Genomic DNA, 14,659 nt, shown 5'->3' on the forward strand with positions numbered 1-14,659 from the left:
TGCCTCTCCAAAAGCCGTTTGAGTGCAGTGACAGCTGGGAGGACATCTGCTGCTGTTGCTGTTGATGAGCTGATCTCCTTTAGGAGTCCGTAAAAAGGTGCGGGGATGGTCAGCACATTGTCCATTAGCTTCCACTGGTGTGCAGTGAGTGTAGCTGGTAACTCGTGCTCAGCAGCATACACGCCGATAGCACGTCTCTGCTCCAACAGCAACTGCAACATGTAGACTGTACCGTTCCACCTCGTTGAAACGGTCTTGTTGCAGTCGCATCCTGGGCTGACCTAACTGTGTCTGTATGTCTGTGGAGTCGGGAATAGGCAAGCGATGAATGCTTAAAATGCCCAACAATTCTCCTTACCGTTGCCACAGTATCTGAGATGCTGCGCTAGCTGTCCCTTGTTTACAACGAGTTGCAGAGGTAGGGCAAACTTTTCAAGTTGGCATCATCCAACGCTTTGGCCATATTACGAGCGTTGTCCCGTAAAATAAAGTGAACTCGATTTCCCACTGATCCAACATCGCCTTAAACTGCTGATAAATTGGCAGCAGTGTGAGAACCCGACATTCTTTCAGTAACACTCAACATGGACATTAAACTTACATCAGAAGTCCAGATGTCTGTTGTAAAGCTGAGTGTCTTTGCATTGGCTTCTAGCAAGCTGCTGGTGTGTCTCGAAACTTGGTCGAACAACTCAACTCAACTCAACTTTATTTCTAAAGCCCTTTAAAAACAGCCGTGGCTGAAACAAAGTGCTGTACATGAATAACAACACGAAGTATAAGGCATAAAACATAAGAACAATGTGAAAACAACAATAAACAATAACAATATTAAAACAATAACAGAAACCGAGTCTCATGCTGGGTTAAAATTAAAAACCAGGGAATAAAAATGAGTTTTAAGACGAGTTTTAAAAATGGAACAAATGAACAACTCCGGTAACGCAACGTCTGCAAAGTGTCTCCGACTCAGCACATTATATCGTGGGCTCAAACGCTGCATCAGGTTTCTGAAACCTTGGTCCTCAACGACTAGAAATGGGGGGTCGTCCAATGCCATGAGCTCCCTAAGTTTCCTCGTAGTAGCTTTGCTCTTTTCGCTGCTTAAGAGCTAACAGCGGGCCACTGACTGGCTCTTTGCTTCCGCTAGCTTTAGCTTCAGCCTTAACCTGATTGCTTTCTTCAAATGCTGCATACTCAGCGGCGTGGTGTTTTTTTTAAATGGCGAATGAGGTTTGTTGTATTTGAAGTTTTGTTTGCGGCTCCACCACGACTTATTTCAGTCTTACATGAATTATGAATTGCAAATTCCGATTCTTTGCTCTTTTTCTTTAACCGCATAATACTGCCAAACTGACAAACATGGCTGGTTGAAAGTGCTCCGGGTGACCACGCACGTGCAGACGTGACCTGGTGGGCGGGTCTGGCTGATTTTCAGACCTTTGCGGAGGTAGATAAGATTGGTGGATAACATGGACATACCTCTAACACATGCAAGTATCGGCTGATCGCAGAACACCCAAAATTAAGGAAATTCGGGCCGATCGGTGCAACTCTATTAATCACACAATTCATTGTTTAAACCACCATGTTGTGTCTACAAGGTGTGTTGAGCGAGTTGTTTAGCCTTCTTCTTTGGACAAAATGTAATGCTGTCTGTTGATTGCTTTAGCTGGGAAAGTTCTTTAATTGATGTAGTATGAATTGGACTAATTTATATTTTAATTAATTAGATTTTATTGGATTACGATTGGATTCTAATGAACTGGATTGTATTTGGCTTGAATTGGACAATATCTTTGAAGTGCCTTCGAAGACGATTTTGACACTGAACCCCTCATTACTACCAATATCTTCAAAGATATGTAATGGTAGAGTAAAGTATGGTGCTGCATACTGAAAGTACTGTGCTAAGTACTGTCTGTGTGAATAGGTTTACTTCTGACCATTCTCCCAACTTTTTGTGAGTGTTTTGCCAGATTTTAGATTTGTTTAAATTTAAACAGAACACCATCAAAAGTTAAGACAGGAAGGTGTATAAATATCTGAATTATATCATTGAAAGATACATTTGAAAGAAGATAACCACACTGTATCCAACCTGTTGTCTGGCAGATCCCAGGACTTCTGCTGTGAGGCTTGTGGCTGTTCCATGCGCTGTGCCCTCCTGGCTCTGACCCCCAACAGTAACCCCAGCGCTGAGGATCACAAGGCTAAAGAACTGGCCCAGCAAATCAACTTCAAGGTACACACACACCAGCGGTTCATGTGAGGTACGTTTTATTCACAGTTCAGTTGGCCATTTAAATGAAAAGAAACTGACTGAGACCATTTATAGGCCTTAGTATTTGTTCTTGTTTAACTGTGTTACTAAAATGCATTGTTAAAAACACATGGAATATTAAGTGTTCATCGCATATTTTGAATTACAGTGCCACTCATCACTCTACGTACACAATGCATTATGGGTCATTCATGACATAAAATGGCCACAATTAACACTTATCATTTCAATAATGGCATTAAAGATGTGGATTCAGTCCTACATTATACTGCTTTTGGTTCTAGTTGAAAGGCAACGAAGGCAGTAGGGATGTAAACGGCTAATCGACTATCGATTAATTGTCGATAAGAATCTACTCGACTAAATTCAATTAATTGTCGACTAATTGAACATTACAATGTTCTAAGACCGTTTCCCACAGGACGTACTTGAACGTGACCCGAGAGCTAGACCTGACACAAACTTGAGGCGGCAAAAAAACAAAAACAAACATGAGGCGGTCAAAATGGAGTGGCGTGTGGGAGCATTTTAGATTAATTAACGATGAAAAAGACGCACAATGCAAACTCTGCGGTGCTACATTGAAATTCAACAGCTCTACAAGTTTGTTAAGATACCACCTGAACAACTTGCATGTAGCCATTCCGTCGCCTTCACAACCTACAATCGCTGCTGTGGTGGGAAGGCGAGTGTGCGACCAAAGGAAAGCAGAGGGCATTACTCAGAGAATTTGCGGGATGATTGAAAGAGAGATGATGCCAATTAGCACCACCGAGGACGAGGGATTTCAGGAGCTAATACAATTCACGGAGCCAGGATATAATATGCCTTCGCGAGCGACCGTAACTTCCCACTTGGAAGCACGCTACGAAAATAAGAAGGCTAAGCTAAAAACATGTATATCCGCAGCTAATGTGGCTCTGACAACGGATTGTTGTACAGCACTGACAACTAGTGATGGGAAGTTCGGCTCTTTTCCGAGAGCCGGCTCTTTTGACTCGGCTCCCAAAGAAGAGCCGGCTCTTTCGACTCCCGAACGGCTCTTTAATTAGGATCTTTTGTAGCCTATATTTTACCTTAACTTTGCAAAAAAAAAAATCATGGTATATGTGTTGAAAACCCTTTTGCTTTCAGTGTTTTTATGAGATATCTTATATAATAGCCTAATTCTTTGCATTTATTCTGTGACAAAACCACTTTTACATTTGTTTATTTCAATTAAACCTTTTTATTGCACAAATTAACAATAAACTTCAAACAAATCCACAGAACAGAACCAAACTCAAGCTAGCATTAATAATGTCCTCAATTAAACTTTTTTTATTGCACAAATTAACAATAAACTTCAAACAAATCCACAGAACAGAACCAAACTCAAGCTAACATTAATAATGTCCTCAATTAAACTTTTTTATTGGACAAATGAACCAAAAAATTTCAAACAAATCCACAGAACAGAACCAAAACCAAAACCAGAACCAAACTCCTTAATTCTCACGTGAATACCGCATGCTGGTCCCATGCTGGCCAATCATAACAAAGCTCTGTCGTAACCAGAGCTGGAACTGAGCACTGAAAATGAAACCTAAGCAGCGAATGGAAAAAAACTTGGAGTCGGCTCGCACTTGATGCAAGCCGGCTCTTCTGATTCACTACAAAGAGCCGGCTCTCAGAGCCGATGCTTGTGCGCATGACCCATCACTACAGACAACAGATAGCTACATCAAGATTACCTCTAATGTTACTGTCACCTGCCTCAGGGATGATTTAAATTGTGTTCAGAATATATTTGAAGTTTTCAGGGCTAGAAATCTTACTGTTACCTTTCTCAGACCAAGGGGGATTATAAATGCTGCTGCTAATGTTTCAAGTTTTACATATGTAGTTTACCAGATTATTGTGTGTAGGCTTAATATTGTGTAGGCTAGCCCTACCTAGCCTAGAAATCTAGACGCCCCTAGCGACCGCAAATTGAATTTGGTCCCGGGCGCAGTCTAGTCACTTGTGGTCGTTTTGCGAGGCTGCAAATCGAAACTTAATCAGGCCAATCAAATCGTGAGGAGAGGGGTCGGAGGCCGGGCTACCTAGTGACGACAGAGGTGCGATGTTTCAGTGTGTAGTTCCAGAGAGAGGTAACAATGGCTGTGCCCAGCGAACATTCTTTCGATTTGGCTTTGGCAGCGACTCTAGAAAATTTAAATATACAGTTTTCTTTACAAGACGAACAGATAACTGCACTTAAGTTTTTTTTTAAAAAAGAGACGTTTTCGGAGTTTTGCCCACCGGGTACGGTAAAAGTTTAATTTACCAGCTTGCTCCATTGGTCCGTCGCGCTGACTACGTAATCCTTCTTCATCGCTCTGATTGGTTGTTGCGCCATCCTATTGCGTGGCGTTGAGTGCAGAGGCAACTTAACAGACAATCGTTTATCCCGCCCACACTGCTATCCAGTGTTGGGTAAGTTACTTTAAAAATGTAATCCGTTACAGTTACAAGTTACCTTGTTTAAAATGTAATTGTAGTGTAACTTTTTGGATTACTTAAAAAAGTAATGTAACTAATTACTTTTGGATTACTTTTACCTATTTATGGTAGCCTATTATCTGTATGATTCCATCTGTATTTATCACATTTATTTATACCATGCTATTTTTCTTTTCATTGTACTGCCATAACTACATTATACATTCTCTGCACATACATGCATTTTCCTAGGTAATTGATCTATTCTGCACATATCTATTAACCATCTTTCCTTACACTAGCTGTAAATAACTGCATTTTATCTCTAAATACTGCATGCTATACAATCTGCACGCGTTACACTTGATAAGATGACAAACTGCATTTCATTAATACATGTGCAATGACAATGAAGTGCTCTACTTTAGTAATAAATAAGCAAAGTAAGACTTTTACATCACATTTTATTTTTCTTTGCACACCCTTGCTTGTGTGTGTGCGCCAGTACTTCCGGTGAAAACTTCCGGTGATTTGACAGCTCGCGCGTCAGGTTAGGGCCAGTGGCCGTAAACAAAGGTTAACTTATAGCCTAGAAGAAAGATGATAATATAACGTAGCTAAAAAGACTAGCTTTCTTCAGTAGCCTAATGCTTACCCATTTAGCAAGCCTAGCAGCCTCGTTGCTAATGCTAGCCGCCGTAACGTTACCAACCATACCCAACGTCAAGGAGTTGGCTGAGCAGGGGCAAGAGTATGGGGCTGGCAGAGTTAACTTCATAATGGGTGAGTGCAGGTTTCATTCACTTGTTTTCATTCTTTCACAGGTTTAATTCACTTCATTGGTTTATCCGATTGCTGGCCGCCGAGCCATTATGTGTCTGGGTTTGTGTAGGTTACTGATCATGGTTGTTAGCAGTCGATAGTCAGGTTGTGTGACGTGTGTGTGAGTGTGTATTTTTTCTATGGGTACATGCCATTGACTGTATGAGCGGTCTGTGCTCGTTTTTTTATTTTTATTTAATTAGATTGGAGATACTAATTAATACTGAGGGGGGGCTGGTCCCGGGGAAAATTGCCAGGGCCGATTTTTTTTTTTTTTTTTTTTTTCCCCAGTCCGACCTGCCGCTCTGTAGGCTACTTCTGTCACTGCAACCTTGCACAAATTGTAATCCTGTTAAGTAGCCCCCATTCTCACTGAATGTAACTGTAATCTGAGTACATCGTTTTTGCTTGTACTGTAACGGATTACAGTTACTTTTATTTTGTATTCCTTTTACCGTAACGCCGTTACATGTAATCCGTTACTCCCCAACCCTGCTGCTATCCAGTGTCACTAGACCCCTGTACAGCTTTTTGCTGTACGGGTCTGGCTTGCTAGGCTAAAGCCTACCCATATTGTTTAGATTTCTATTTAGTATTTATTTTATTTTGCTTAATGTTTGAAATGCAACAGGTGAGCCAGTGCACAATTATTTTTTATGTATTTTAATTTTCTGTGCATAATTTATTTTGTTAAACTACATAAATGCCATTATCTGCACAGGTCTAACTGGTACAATAAAATATCAATTGTGCAATATAACATGCATTTTTATTTAGTAAATAAGCAATATTTTGCTTTTTATGTTAAAGACACTATTGATACTGTGAGAAATTTACATTCTCAGGAAAAAAGCCGCTTATCAGTTAATCGTTAATCTATCGATAAGGTCAATCAACTAATGATTAATGAATTAATCGATAATTTGCATCGCTAAAAGGCAGTAATGCAAGTGTTCACAGCTTTACTAAATTACAGAAGTTGTAAATACAGTTTCTAATGACCTGCTGTCATGTTCCCCTCTAGTCTTTCCTGATCTATTCAACAACTTTGTCAATCAGTGCAAACAGAAAAGAGATCATGAGTTATTCTTGTCATAATGGGGGGAACTATAACGAAATGTTATGTTGTCAATATATTATTTCCCACTCTGTTTCTGTTTACAATTGACAGACAAGCGAGCCCTGCTTTTAGAGAAGAATCATGAAATATATCCTTAATCCTTAAAGATCACAACAATCAAACTACAAACGCAACAAAGCAGAACCATAATTTAATTATATGTTAGAAATTTGCTGTCGAATATAACAAGCCCATTTGTTTTTGCACAAAAAATGTTAAATTCTTTTCAGTCAAAAACACCCCCTCCTATGGTCCTACCTCAGTCAGCTGTTGACAGAATGGGCAACACCTCCATTAGCATTGAATGGCAGCTGTTGAGCAGACACTTTGCCCCACTTCTGCCTTCCCACCTCTCTTATCTTGTTTGGCTTGTACGTTTTCAGTAATGTCTCCTAAATTTTGTTTTCACCTGGTATGCTGCACTCAAGTTCAAACTCGGGCTGAGTCTCATTTTAGGGACCGGAGCTGTGTCATGGCCATGTAACATCACAACTACCTATAATGCATAAAAGGGCATAATTCTTCAACTTCCCAATCAGTAAGGTGGGTGTGTGGCTCCACCCACATCTCAGCCTCTCACCACTTCTTTAAAGCATCCTCAGGTTTAGCAAAATGCACTCTGCAGCATTAATATTGTAAAGAATAAGAACCAATAGAAAAATGATCAGAACTGCTTACTGTCACTCAGTGAGTTTGAGAATCAGGGCCTTTTCACAGAACAGATGCTTATATTGATTCAATTTTTAGCGACAGTCAGTCAGAAATGCCTAGGTTCAATTACTGTGCCTGCAAAAGATTTAGTCTCTGGCCAAGACTCATCACTTCAGAAGACCATGTGAATTTGTTAGGGACAGACACGGCAAGTTTTTTTGCCAGTGAAATGGTGAACATAGCTGGGAAACACAGCTCGTGTCACAGACTGGGTTGCTGGCAGGGCTGCTTGTGGCTCATTCACCAATGACTTTATTTCCAATGGCTGCAATTGCAAAGGAGTGAAAACACATTTAAGAATATGAAAAACAAAAATTGCCAACAATCATCTCATACTTTTATAGTCTTCTAGATAAACAGATCTTCATATTTACACCCATTACTTCAGCTTGTCATTGCATGGGTTCCTTAATAGCTGTACAGCCCCACCCAGCAAGTACGTTAGTTTTACGTAGAACATTTAGGCTGACATCACCTGTCTGAGACAGTGATTTTGTTTGTGATATTTCCTGTAACACATAAATAACATGTAAATAAACATCATATGGACATCTGAATAGCTGAGTGGTGAGTACAACATGACAGTTTCTCATTCCAAATTCCTCCCTCACATGATTTATTTAAAATGACCTTTACTAGCACCTGACTTTGATTCAACTGGCCACATCCTGGAAATTGATTAGCAGCGCATTCTATTTTAGGAGAATGATAGTTAAAGATCCAGCCAGAATTTCACTCATTCTATCGGCTCATTGTCCAGTGGTAAATGTCCACCATTTATTATTGTATTATCCAGTACAATGACAGGTGCTAATGTACATTTAAGATGACTGTATTGCCTTTGTGTCCATGCAGGCAGAATCCAGCTTACCTAGACAAGCCAGTGCAAGCACAGGTGAAGATCCTGAGCCTTCAACACTCACCCAGGAAAGCACCTTTACTTCTATGGGCCAGGAAGATGCTGAAATGCCCCAGACTGAACAGGTAGGTGTTGGCTAGGGTCACAGGGGACAGTAGATAGCCCCCAGTCAGTTCCTGGTATAGAGAGCAAACATTTGCAGTAGTTTATGTATTTCTCCAACCTATATTTGTATTTAAGAAATTATTTAGATTAGCCTCTTTCACATAGGACTTTCCAAGCCAGGACTGATTGGACTGTATTGCACATTATGTCATGTGTGAAAGTACAGATTCAAAGCAAGGGTTTAAGTTGATCTGCCAGTGATGCGCCATCTTCAGTCATGTGTATAAGTATCCATCCATATCTGTGGTCGAGTTGCCGAGGCAGCAGATCCACCAGGGAAACACTCCAGCTCCTCCTAGGGGTTCCTGAGACGTTCGCAGACCAGATTTGATTTGTAATCCCTCCAACATGCTCTGGATCTGCCATGGCACCTCCTCTTAGTTGGAAGTGCCAGGAGGCATCCTAATCGGATGCCTGAACCACCTCAGCTGATGCCTTTTAGTGGGGAAGATCAGCGGGTCTACTCCAAGCTCCCTCCAGATGGTCAAACTTCTCACCCCGTCTCTAAGACTGAGCCCAGCCACTCTCCGAAGCAAACTAATTTCAGCTGTTTGTATCCGTGACCTCATTCTTTCGGTCACTACCCAGATCTTGTGACCATAGAATAATAGGGTTGGATTGAAGATGGACCAGTAAATCAAAACCTTCATCTTCTGTCTCAGCTACCTATCACAACAACGGACAGGCGCAGCGCCCCCATTATACTGTTGACAAAGGCCCAATCCATCTGTCCATCTCACTGCAACTTGCCTTCACTTGTGAACAAGATCCTGAAATTTTGGCATTTTATTATGATTAGCCAAAGCCAATAAAGGCTTTTTATTTATACCATCTTCCTGTTCTACTTTTGAGTGCCTGGGACTTATTTCTTTTAAGATCCTGAAATACTTCAATTCCTCCGCCTGAGACTGAGACTGATCCTTGAACCAATGGGAGCACCCTAACTTTTTCCAGTTGAGAACCATGGCCGTGGATTTGGAAGAACTGACTTTCATCTTGGCCACTTCACACTCAGCAGCAAACCACACCAGAGCACGCTGGCGGTCATGATTTAAAGAAACAAACGTAACCACATCGTCTGCAAAAAGCAGAGATTCAGTCCTGACCTTCCCAAACCAAACACCCTCCTCTTCTCGACTACGCCTCGATATCCTATTCATGAAAATCACAAACAGGATCACACAAGGGGGAACACAAGGAACAGCCCTGGCCGAGTCCAACATGCACCTTAAACAAGCTTTACTTTGTGTCAAGAATGTGATTGCAGCCCTTGTTTGGTCACACAAGAACCGAAGAGCTTGCAAAAGCAACTCCAGTACCCCATACACCCACAGCTTGCCCGACAGAATCCCTCAAGGGACAGGGTCATAAGCCTTCTCCAAATCCACAAAACGGATGTAGATAGTCAAATTCCCATTACCGCCTTAGTAATTCTGCAGGGGTGAAAATTTGGTGCACTGGCCCACCGCCTGGGTGAAAAGCACACTGCTCCTCCTGAATCCAAGGTTCGACAATCAGTCGGAGCCTCCTCTCACACTGGAGTAAACTTTTCAATGGAGGCTGAATAGTGCGATTCTCCCTACGGTTGAAACACACTTTCTAGTCCCCCTTTTTTAAAGATGGGAACCACCACCCCAGTCTGCCACACCACAGGTTTGGTCCCAGAAATCAATGCAAAATTAAAGAGGTGTGTCAACTGAGACAGCCCCACAATGTCTAGAGCCTTCAGCATCTGAGGGCGAATCTTGTCCATCATCGCTGGTGTCCACCAATGGCTCCTCGAGTTACGACCACGACAAGCACTGACGACCTTCTGGTCACAGCTCCTGGAAGACGCATCCTCAGTGGAGGTCCTCATTTCCAGTTCACCCTCACTACCCGTTGTGGCCATTTTTCCCGACCAATACATCCAGATGGTGATCAGTTGACAGCTCTGCCGCTCTCTTCACCTGTGTGCCCAAGACATATGGCCGTAGGTCTGATGATACGATTTCGAAGTCAATCATTTCTAGAATGGCGCTGCCCTACGTTGCACCCGACCTTGAACACTGTGCCTTGGGAGACCTTACCAAGGGCTAATGTCACAGACAACGCAACTCTTGGGATAATATGAGTACTCAAACCTCTCCTTCCATTAAGGTGGCAATTTTACGAATGGAGGTCGGGGGAAGGGGGGAGGTACACAGGCAAAATGGCCCCTCCTCACGTGTACTGCAGTAATTCTGCAGGGGTGAACCTGGCATCACAGAAATCTCTACTGTAACCAATGGTGCTGAGGCATTAAATTGTGTCTGAAGAAGTGTAGTACACAGGCTAGATTTCTATATTTTTATTTCTATATTTCTATTTTATTGAAGAATCCTGTTATAATATTGTTGTTGCATGCTTATTTTATCTTATCTTTTATTATATTTGGACAATCCAGTGCAGGCAACAAAGCAAAGAATTTAATTGTACAAGGAAATATGTTTCTAACTGCACATATGATAATAAACCTTTGAATCTTGAATCTAGTGGAGGGTCAGCTTTGGATTTGTAATTCTGTTTGGAAAAACCAAGTGGGGCCAACATAGTACTCACCCTCTGTGTCTGATGTTGTAAGGAAAAGTCTTTAAAATGCAGAATGAAACTCATCTGTTCACTTTCTTGCTCCAATTTCTGTAGTCTTCCTCCAGACATTCTCTATACTGTTCTCTATTCTCTAAATTTACCCATCCAAACTGCCGTTTGGTTACATATTGCTATTGTGTCCTGCCTCTCAAAGACTTCTGCTATTTAGAATTTTTAAAACCATTTTTATAACCAGTAGATTATCATATTCACCTTTAAACTAGAACTCAACACCAAGTTTTGAAAGTGAATCATAGTTTTGGTTTTTAATGTGCAAATTATTTCATTGTTGGGGCTGTAAAATACCGGTACTAAGTGAAAAAGGGGTCTCATTTTTTCCCAAAGCTTAACTGTCTTGTTCTGTGCAACCAGAAATTCAAAGATATTCAATAAGATCGTTAAGAACATATTTAAGAACTTAAGGGAGTTCATATTACATAAGGAAATTACGGAAATTAAAGATTTTGCTTATCAAAATTGCAAATTAAAAAACATCAGTCAACATTCATTAACATCATGAACATTGACACATTTTAACAAAACACAATATGTACATTAGATTATGCTGTTTTCAGAGATGTGAATATAGCTCCAACGCATATTATCCACATGGGCTGCTTTCCCTTTTTGTCATGACCTTTCCACTTTGCTTCTGCGGTTTATTAGTTTGTGAGCAAACGTGTTTGTGTCCAAATAATGCACTTTTGATTAATTGATTTAAAAAAAAAAAAAAAAAAAAAAAAAAAAAAAAAACAGATTCAATTGTGAACTCTCGTAAGTTAAATGTGCATTTGCTTACCGTTGTTTAGACAGCTACACATCTATGTGGCTCCTCACAAACGACAGAGTTCACAATTTGCATACATGAGAGCAGAAGTGCCATAATCCCTGTGAGAACCTGGAACATGATTTAATGTCATCCCCTGAAGGGGCTGAAATTGAACTCCCAGCAGTTGTATTTAAAGTATATTACCAACAAAAGCAGATCTAATATTGGCTCCAAACGGCAGTCAAGCTGCAGCAGTCTCACGACACAGCCGTAGGACAACCTGAAACACTCCAGCAAGTCAAGTGGACATAAAATATCCATCCATCCATCCATTTTCTATGCCCGCTGAATCCGTCGGTCGGGTCGCGGGGGGACATAAAATATATCTAATTAAATTCTGAATTGTTTCTCTCAGCTTTGCCTGAGTCATTTTCTCAATTCCGTTCTCCTCTGTAGGCAGAGACGTCACCAGCACCAGGAACAGGAGCAGAGCAACCCCAGACCCCCAGTGACACCAGCTCCAGTTGTTCCCTCAGCCCCCGGCAGCGCCGGGCCCAACAACACAGCCAACAGGGCCAGAGAGACGGCAGAGAAGCGCCAGCTGGCCGAGCTCTTTTCGTTCCTGCTCCTCACCAGCCTCAAGACCAAAGCCACGCAGGATCCGTGGCCCTCATCGTAGTGCTGACTCTGGCTTTGGCTGCACTTATCTTCCGCAGGATCTACTTGGTGAACGAGTTCAAGTTTAACTATGATTTGTGACATCAGCCCCTCCTGCTACAGACGGACCTGGAATCGGCTGAAGCGGAACTAGAGTTAGAGTGGATAACACTTTTCTTTCTACCCTTCCTGTTCAGCCGCGAAAGATTCAGCCTCCACTAAGGGGGAACTGTCATGCCTGTAGACGAGGCACTCCACTCACCGTGACACCTCCAGGGTGTCTTTTAAACAATGTGAATTTTACTCCCCAGAGCTTTGTGCATTTTTAAGAACGGGAAGCCTTTTTGTTTGTGATGAGTTCAGCAGTCACACACGCACCTTCCATATAATCGTCTTTGGTCGTACTTGTTCCCCTGTTTGATTAAAACTGTAAGTATAATATGTGAACATGTGTGGAATATGTGTGGATTTTTCTCACAGACTTAACTGTTTATCATAAAATTATTTACACCGAGTGCATGAATTGTACTGTCTTCACGTGTTAATCATTTCCTGCCAGTCGCAACCAAATTGCATCTGTTTTAATGGTGTTGGGCAAACAACCAGCAAGTGAGTGTGTTTCTTTTTAATTCTACTGTAAGATCAGCTTGTAAATTATGGAATTGTAATAGATTTTTTTTAAGAAAGAAAGCAGCAATGCAGAGGATTAATGAGTAATCTGACATCAATCATAGAGAGAATCCAGCATTATAAATGTATGTAGAGGTATGTGTGTATGGCAGAAGCTTTTAGATCCGGAGCTGAGGATTTATCAACGCAACGAGCCTTGATGGACTAAATTGAAGCTTTTCATATAGTCTTGGGCAGCTGTGGATAACAGCTTTTAAAAGAGTCACTCATAGTCATTTATAGAAACTCAACTGCTTTCACATATGTGTGCTTACACATATGCAAAAACACATGACGGCAAATATCTGCAACGTTTGTTCTTCTTGCGGAGGTTTTCCACACAGCCCTCTTGCAGAAAATCAGCAGGTGAGAAAATGTAAAAATGTGTCTGCAAATATTCCCGAGCATCTGCTGCCACTGTGCCAATGAGCATGTGTGTATGTGTGCTGGTGAGTTTCTGCTCGCTGCTTGCTCCCTGATATTTTGGATATGTGCAGATATAAGCAGTATTCATATGGAACAATAAAGAGGCTCAGCTGGTTATTGTCAAGGTGTAAAGAAAATGCATTGATTTTTCCAGAGCATTTTTTCTGCGTCTCGTGCCGTCTCCCTGGCGTGCTCGTCCCCCCTTCCCCCTGCTGGGATGGGCTTGTGTGAACAGCAACTTGGGAAAAAAAACGTATCAAATTGTGTCCCGAATAGCTCGAGTGTTCATGTGTGAACGTGGCTGCACGGAGTGCTTTGCTGCTCTGCCCCCTGTTCTTTGATCGTTGTCATGTGTGCTCACAGAAGTTCTACTGCAGGGATGTTATCGCACATCGTAAACGTTTGCAGTTGATCTTTTATCATTCACTTGCAAGAAAAGAAAAAGACCAAATAGTGTGAGTTACTTTACATTCTTTTTTTTGCTTACAACTTTCCCAACAACAAAACATTCTTTCAACTTACAGGGGGACAGCTCTGACTTTTTTTAGAGACTATTGCTTGATCACTGCCTTTTGTGGCTGCTGTTAAATCATAAAAGTGTGACAGTAAATCCTTGGTTCCTACTGAGGGCAAGCATAAAAGAGCATCCCCAGATTTTGTACATCATGGCGTTATAGGATATTCGGGAATACAACAATATTAAAACAATATTAAAAACAAAGTTTTGTGTCTCTAGAAGGAGGCGTGTGATCAGTCAGTGGGTCTCCGTGATGAGATTAATTCGATTATAGCTATAGTTGGGTTATGCTCCTTATTTGAGCAAGGGTAATTCTCTTTGGATATATGGCGGAGAATGAATGGAATCATTGGCACATAGCGTGTCATACCCCGGTATGATAGGTGGCGCTGTACCCATTTCAACTGTTACTAATAGAGCCACTTCCTGTTGACCTCTCCAACAACAACAACAACAACAAACTCAGGCATTGGAGAAAGATGGAGAACGCAGAGCAAGATGAAGCTACGTCCCTCTACATTTGGTCTGTGATGAGCTGCTTGTTGCACAAACGCAATGCACAACGGAGCATTTTCTGTTTCTTTCTG

At 41.5% G+C, this 14,659-nt stretch overlaps 1 protein-coding gene across 1 annotated transcript in view; it reads left to right on the plus strand.

The window, feature by feature from the left end:
* Positions 1-13,692, plus strand: part of ube2j1 (ubiquitin-conjugating enzyme E2, J1) — a 39,470-nt gene extending 25,778 nt beyond the window's left edge. The window contains exons 6-8 of the mRNA XM_075459693.1: positions 2,116-2,245; positions 8,256-8,384; positions 12,260-13,692. Of these exons, the coding sequence (XP_075315808.1) occupies positions 2,116-2,245; positions 8,256-8,384; positions 12,260-12,562 (562 nt within the window). The 3' untranslated portion in view covers positions 12,563-13,692. The remainder of the gene's footprint in view (positions 1-2,115; positions 2,246-8,255; positions 8,385-12,259) is intronic.
* The last annotated feature ends 967 nt before the right edge of the window (positions 13,693-14,659 follow it).

Source organism: Odontesthes bonariensis, chromosome 24, assembly GCF_027942865.1.
Source record: "Odontesthes bonariensis isolate fOdoBon6 chromosome 24, fOdoBon6.hap1, whole genome shotgun sequence".
Lineage (NCBI taxonomy): Eukaryota > Metazoa > Chordata > Actinopteri > Atheriniformes > Atherinopsidae > Odontesthes > Odontesthes bonariensis.